This window comes from Helianthus annuus, chromosome 12, assembly GCF_002127325.2.
Source record: "Helianthus annuus cultivar XRQ/B chromosome 12, HanXRQr2.0-SUNRISE, whole genome shotgun sequence".
NCBI classification, from domain to species: Eukaryota; Viridiplantae; Streptophyta; class Magnoliopsida; order Asterales; family Asteraceae; genus Helianthus; species Helianthus annuus.
Window position 1 is genome coordinate 17,808,200 of NC_035444.2, and position 7,572 is coordinate 17,815,771.

Genomic DNA, 7,572 nt, shown 5'->3' on the forward strand with positions numbered 1-7,572 from the left:
ACATTTTGGTCCAGACGTTTCTCCCATCATTTTCGAACTTCCACCTCTTCCGGTTTTCTTGGAACCTTTATGAGTTCTTCTATGTTTTTTTTACCTTCAACCTGGTCGTATTGCGTATCCGGAATAACAAAGTCGGGAGAAAGTCGTGGCATTTGATTCATGTTACGACTTAACTCCATGGCGTACTCGTCGTCTTGATCATAGTTAACAACTAGCCAGTAACAATTCTCGCGCCACAAATTGGGATTCATTGTATTTTAAAAAAAAAAGGACAGAGAAGATGAGTATTCTTTTTAAAGAGTGTGTGGAGAGAAAGAGAGATTGTGGGTATCTTTAAAAGGTTAAAAAGGTTTAAATAGGTTAGAATATTAAAAAATCAATTTTTTAAACCCCAAATGGCTAGTTTGGCCTTCCCCATGCCCCAACGGTCGTATCTCTCTCGCTACCATGCTCACGAGCCATCGTTCGCACCCCCACTAGCAGCACACCGTTGTGGTGTTCTTGAGCCAGCTTGGCGTCGACATGGCTAGCACCACCCACTAGCGGCTCCTCAATGTTCAGTCTTAGTACTATGATTTATATGTGCAAGAAATGATTGCACACGTGCATGTCAATTGCGGACATGAAATTACTTACATACACACATGTGTAATGGTTGTTAGAAAAATGTTCGAGATAGGAGATATGCGATATGCGATATAAATTTAAGGGTTATTGGATATTAAACCTAACTTTAAAAATTCCCTCCAACGATCTCAACTTGTAAGAATTTGGCCCTCATTGATCCTTTTTCCAATATAGGTGCACTTAAATCATTTAAGAAGTTTGCATGTGCACTTGAATCTATTGAGGAGACCAAATTCTTATATGTTAGAAAATGATTAATAGGGGGCAAATTCTTACAAGTTGGGATTGTTGGAGGGAATTTTTAAAAAACTTCAGATTATTAAAATCCAATAACCCTAAATTTAATAGTTAGATAGATAAATTTAATACCAATCGGGTGGTGGTCCATTGGCAAAGGCAAAGCCTTTAAAACACCTTGGTTGGGAAGGGAAGGTTTTGGGTTCAAGTCCCACAGATGACAGAGAATTAAAGAAATTAGCCGTTCAAAGATAAATTTAATTAAGTTGAAGGATATATCATTTAATATTTTATAAGTATACATCGTTAAATTTTTGGTTTCTAAGATTGAAAATAAAATTAGCGGTTCATATTGATTTTTGCAAATTTCGTATGCTTATATATGGAGCCCTGTTATAAACAATATTATATAACTTAAATCAGTTATATCTTAGGCTGGATGGTGTGGTATAAAGCCCCTAGGGGTTGTATCATGCCACCTCAGCGTCACGTCACGTCCACGTCACATAGGGGGGCTTTAAGGCCCCTTCCTATAACTTGCAGGGTGTCCTATAAAGCCCCCATCATCATTACCTAATTATTATTTTTATTTAAATTTAAACATTATTTAACTTTGATATATTAATTTATAACTCAAAATTTAAATAATAAAAATAAAATGCCATAATTTAAATAAAAAATATAATGTCATAATTTAAATAAAAAAAAAAATACAAAGTCACTGGTCATCTTCGTCGTCTCCTCCTTGTTCACGATAAAACCATAGGTGCTCGGTCAGATCAGCTTGAAGATTATGGTGTGTGTTCCTGTCACGTATCTTTGATAGGATAACTTCTTTTTCAGCGTATGTTAGTAGTGGGTTCGTCGGTTGGTTACTTTCATCATAACTTTCTCCACAAAACGCTCTACCCGAATCCTCCAATATCATGTTATGCAAAATGATGCACGTATACATGACGTTTCTCATTTTACTTTTTTCAAGTATCCTCGACAGCTGGGCGATGATAGACCACCTCTTTTTTAACACACCGAAAGCCCGCTCGATATATATTCTTGCTGACTCTTGTTTATTCTTGAAATACATTCTTTTTTGTCATCTGGACACGAAAGAGTTTTCACCAACGACGCCCACTCCGGATAAATACCGTCTGTGAGATAGTATCCATACTTGTACTCCACGTCATTTGCATAAAATGAAGTATCTGGTACAACACCATCGATGACATCGTCGAAAAGATTCGAAGATTGTAAAACTGCGATGTCATTATTCGCACCGGCCATGCCAAAGTACGCATGCCAAATCCATAAATCTTGAGACGCGACCGCTTGTAATATAAGGGTAGGACCATCATGGTCACCACGATGGTGTTGCCCTTTCCAAGCGGTTGGACATGCCGCCCAATCCCAGTGCGTGCAATCAAGACTACCCAACATCCCATGAAACCCGTGTATCCGCTGATGGGCCTCGTATAAAAGTGAAACGTCAACAGCGGTTGGCATCCTCAAATATCGCATCCCGTACAAAAAGATAACACCTAATAAAATTGTGTTAATAAAAAAATAATAACAATTAAAATAATAAACTGTAAATTAAAAAAATAATAACAATAAGAATAAGAATAATAAACTGTAAATTAAGAAAATAATAATAATTATAATAATAATAATAAATAAAAAATACCTTCACAAAAATTTTCAAGAGAATCCTGACACATTCTGGACGACATCCTTAAATATTCATCCCACGCATCACTCGCTTTGCCGTACGCTAGTTGCCTAATTACTGCAGTACACTTTTGTATTCCAGAGAAACCAACTTTGCGGCTAGCACTTTCTCTTTGTGTGAAAAAAGCGAATTCGCCCGCAAGAACATTAGAAATTTTTAGGAAAAGACGACGCCTGATACGAAACCTACTCCTAAACTGGACATCATCGTACAATGGATTTTCACAAAAATAATCTTGCATTAAACGTTCATGAGCACCTAACCGATCTCGTTCAAGAGCCGGTTGTCTGGTACGCGATGTAGAGGATTGGGCTTCTTCTCACAAATAATTAATCGTCTCCTGCGTAATTGCGATAGTCATATCTTCAAGAACACCATCGGATGAAGAGCTCGACGGATCGGATGACATTCTTAAAAATGATTGGGTAGAATTTTTGTGTTTTTTTGTGATTTGTGTGTTTTTTAGTTTGTGATTGGTGTGTGTTTTAATTTGGGATAGGTTTGTATATATATTTGAATTAATTTTTTTTTTAAATTCGAACGTTGGCCAACGGTCACTTTTGATCAACTCCAAAAATCACCGTTAACGTGCTGGCGAGACTTCCATAGCGCCACACGATAACTAGCGCGGTGTGGCTGGTGGCGCCCCAGGGGCGCTATCAATGCAGATGTGGCGGGGTGGCGCCATCACATACCCACCGGCCTTAGAGGGATAAGATCAAATGAAAAGTTAATTTTGCCTAAATAGGATAAGAAGTAATCTTAACTATTCATTTTTCAAATCAATGGTTAAGATGAAAATGTAGGGAAAAAAAGGAGGGTAAGAGTATCTTGGGAAAATCATATTTATTGATTTTCTCTCTCCGCATGCAATGCACATGCATATTCCACCCTCGTTTTTTAAACGTTCATGACTTTTTTATACGACATTATTTTTTCATAAAAATTTCACCATAAAATCGAGCGTTCTTTATCACTAATTTGAGTACCATATTGCTATTTAAAATATGATGACTAAAAAACCACAGAAATGTGTTGTATTTCTATGTTGTATAACGTTTTTGTGCTTGATTTTTGTACTATATTTTTGTGCTGAATTTTTTTGTCTTAAAATTTTTTATTTATCAATTTTTTGTCTGGATTTTTTGTACTATCTTTTTTAGTGCTGAATTTTTTCATGCTATAGTTTTTGTACTAAATTTTTTTGTGCTATATGTTTTTGTAATTGATTTTTTGTACTGAATTTTTTTGTTGTATTTTTTATAAAACAAAGGGGGTGTCACATATCATTTTCACACTCCGGTTTATAAGGATCAAAATGTCCTTCATTTCTACTTATATGGAGTGTCACATTGCATCATCACAATCCTCCTTAGCTTACTTTTTAGTGGATCATTCCCCATATCTTAGATTAATATATTTTAGTTGATACCCATTTGTAAGTTGTAACATGCATGCAAGTATGCAACTCACGGACAGGGCCAACCCTAAGAACTCAAGTGTCTTTTCTGAGCCCGAAAAAAAGTCTTTTAGTCCCTAACAAAATAGATAATGTAAACAGTTTTCCTTTGCCGCTCATTATTATTATCAATGCCGTCGTCCCTGAGGATTTAAATGTCTCGTACGAACCGGGGAAAAAAACACTTAGGCCTAAAGAATTATATAAACTATTTTTTAAACGAAAATTAACGTTAATATTCGAAATTAATGGAAAACTACAAGTGTACAACTTTTTTTTTTTTAAACGACGAAAAACACTTAGGCCTAAAGAATTATATAAACTATTTTTTAAACGAAAATTAACGTTAATATTCGAAATTAATGGAAAACTACAAGTGTACAACTTTTTTTTTAAAACGACGAACAAAGCAAAAATTGTATAAAAATGAACAGAACCTCAAGCTAAATAGTAAAACCTCATACATTTACTAACCCATTAGTGTCTTGTACAACAATTGACAAATAATTTAACATATCCCAGTATTTTCTGGCACGGTGAGGTTACTGAGGTAATTGGTTGATGTCAAGCCCATTTTGTCCAGGCTGTCTACTTAGGCCCATAGCACTTGGATTGTTCATAACAGGAAACAGAAATATAAGAAATGAAAAACAAGACTGGGTATGGATTCGACCCGGTAACTTACTGCGGATTCGAACCGATGACTTGCTTGTAGGGACGCAAGGCCCTGGGCCAAATCATAGTTTGCTTATAGGTTATACTCTATATATTTATATTTAACAGTTTATAAAAGAAAAAAAAAAACAAAATTTAGGCCTTGGGAAGAACGAGCCTTGGCCGGGGTGCGGCTCGCCACCACCCCTAGGGCCGGCCCTGCACATGGAACAAGAGTTCATAGTTTAGTGGTTATAGAACATAATGTAAAATAAACATCTAAAAATCAAATCTTATTCTCGTATCTCTCGTCTACGATTATAGAGTCTCGTATATCGTATCTACGATTACCTATCCCTTATCCTTCCACATTACTTGTTGATTGCCCCCGATTATTTATTTACCAAACAAACCCTTGTATCATGCTATATATTAACACAACGAATAAGTTGTCTTTAGTTGTTTGAGAGTTAAAAGGCCACTCTAGCTTACCATTCTACCTAGCCATTTGATCCGATTTTCTTTTTAAAATATGTTATGTGCCAAGTCACGTTACCTTGCAACTAGTTTCTTTTAGGCAACATTTCAAGTCCCATGTTCTCATTTTCATGCATTTTCCTTCAAATTGGTTTTGTGTTAGTAGTGGTGATGAGGGTCAAACATATAGTAGAAGTAATCTAGGTTTGAGCCTAGGGCTTACAAAGAAAATGGACCCCCAACTTAAAAGAAAATTAATATTAATATTAATATTACTATATTAGTGCAAACATATTGTTTTAGATTTATTTGATTTCTTACACAAACAAATCACTCTCTGTTATAGTTATGTTAGATTTTTGCTTGTTAGATTTTCTTTGGGGTTTGACCCATTCAATGAGTTATTTATCACAAATCCGATTGGTACATATCAAAATATTCCCTTTCAGGCCTTTTTAAACGATTACACGAAATCCGTTGATCATTTTACCAATCAAAAAGCCACATAAGCCCTAAAGGCGAACATCTCACGGTTTGGGCTCACAACAATGAAAATGTCACAACCAATGATTTATCGTGCAGGTTTGACCCCTTATCTAATAAAAAAGTAACATGTATGCACTAAAAAATAAATATTTATCGGGATGTGAAGTATGTTTGTGCCTCCATACGAGTGCCCATCAAGCTCATCAAATTATATTCAAGTACTACATCGCAATAGGAGTAGGATCAAATACAACCCATATGTATGTGTTATTTTACTATGTACTAGTTTAACTTTTTTAAGTGCTTAGATTTGTTTACACGATTGTTAGGATAATTATAGTTTGCACCGTAACTATCCCCATCGCAACATTCTCACAATTTTAGACTCAACCATGAGATTTTGGCTTTTAGGTTACATCACTCCTTTGGATCCAATAATACATTTTGATGAAATCATCACTAAATTAAAAAAAAAAAAAAAAAAAGAGAGCTCCTGAAGTTGACCATTTACCTTATTTTCCCGATAACTCCATCCTTAAACATATGTTTCAAATACTATAAAGATTTTCAAATAGATACACACAAGAGTTTTTAAACTAATTAATAGATTGGATTAATAAATATAGTTTTTCAAAGAATTTGACAGGTTTTTACCGATATTTGACTGCCTTTGACCAATCATCACCGAATTTTAGGTCCGGTCAGTCGCACAGCTTAGTGCCCCCCCTTCCAATGTTTCGGTTAGAAGTGTAAAATTTCCGATTTTTCATCCGAAAATTTTAAAATTATATAGGATCCCCCGAAACTTTGGTCAAGCTCCGCCACTGGGTCTGGTTAGGTGAAATTTAATCGGTAGTTAAGTAACACTGCATTACCAACGAAATTGCTTGGTTTTTAAACTAATTAATAGATTGTGATTGTCACTCCACCAGTCAGGAAATCCCATGATTCTAAAGCACTGCTCTTTGGTGTGTCCCCTCATATCACAGTGACTACATTTCAGTTTGGATTTGTCGATTCGGGATGATGATTTTCCAGTGAAGTCTGACTGTCGTTGCCCCTTCGTGATTAACCCCTGTCCATCGGTTTCAGTGGTTCCGTCGGCGACAAGCCCCGCCGGACTGTGAAGCTTCAGAGATGGTACCAAGGATTCCTTGATGTGCCATCTCCTTCCTTACAGCCGCGTAGTCTTGCTCAGCCGAGGGAAGGGGATCCCACCGAAGGATTTCTCTTTTGACAAACTTCCTGTCAAGAGCATTCAGGAATTGGAATAATTTTTGTTCAGACCTGATATTGTTATATGTTGCTATGTCAGCAGAGCAGGTCATTGGATTCGGATCCCTTCGATCTATTTCTCCCCAAATGCCTTGTAACTTGATCCAGAAATCTTCTAGGGCCGAGCCATTTTGCTTGAGTTCGTTTGCTTTGACATGTAAATCGAAGGTTTGTAGTTTATCTTTCCCACTGCTATACGTAACCACCAATGTGTCCCACAACGCCTTCGCAGTGGGAAACTCGGTGAGGTTGCCGGCTAACCCTGGTTCAATGTTTTGTATGAGCCATGAGAACACGACTAGATCGTCCTGTTCCCACTGCTCATATTGTTCATCTGACAGGTTTGGTGGGGCAGGTTTTCCTGTAATATGGCTCAACAGGTTCTTAGATTTCCCCCCTATAGCGACTCGAATCATTCGAGCCCATAGAGCGTAATTTTGACTATTCAGCTTGATACTGATCTTTAGGCTATCGGATAAGGTTTGTTTTGGTGTTTGAGATTGGGTATTAAGATTGGTTCGAAGAAGATTCGCAAGTTGAATTGCGAGATCGTCATTGTTGGTACGGTTGTTTTATCGTCTCCGGACATGGCAGCTGTGTAAGGGTTCGTCGAAGTATGCTCTTTGGGAGT

At 36.7% G+C, this 7,572-nt stretch overlaps 1 protein-coding gene across 1 annotated transcript; it reads right to left on the reverse strand.

Moving 5' to 3' along the window:
* Positions 1-399: 399 nt before the first annotated feature.
* On the reverse strand, positions 400-2,831 carry LOC110892570. Its single transcript, XM_022139727.1, has 3 exons — positions 2,546-2,831; positions 1,947-2,399; positions 400-569 (listed from the first exon to the last, which is right to left on the reverse strand). Exons 1-3 carry the CDS (start codon positions 2,829-2,831, stop codon positions 400-402), a joined length of 909 nt encoding a protein of 302 aa, XP_021995419.1.
* Positions 2,832-7,572: the final 4,741 nt, after the last annotated feature.

Bases quoted from the DNA above. Each gene is read 5' to 3' on its own strand.
- LOC110892570 (XM_022139727.1), bottom strand. From the start codon at position 2,831: ATGCAAGATTATTTTTGTGAAAATCCATTGTACGATGATGTCCAGTTT. The intron at 2,400-2,545 runs GTATTTTTTATT...CAATTTTATTAG, and splicing joins TCTTGAAAATTTTTGTGAAG to GTGTTATCTTTTTGTACGGG. The intron at 570-1,946 runs GTATTTCAAGAA...TATAAATCATAG, and splicing joins TCCAGATGACAAAAAAGAAT to TACTAAGACTGAACATTGAG.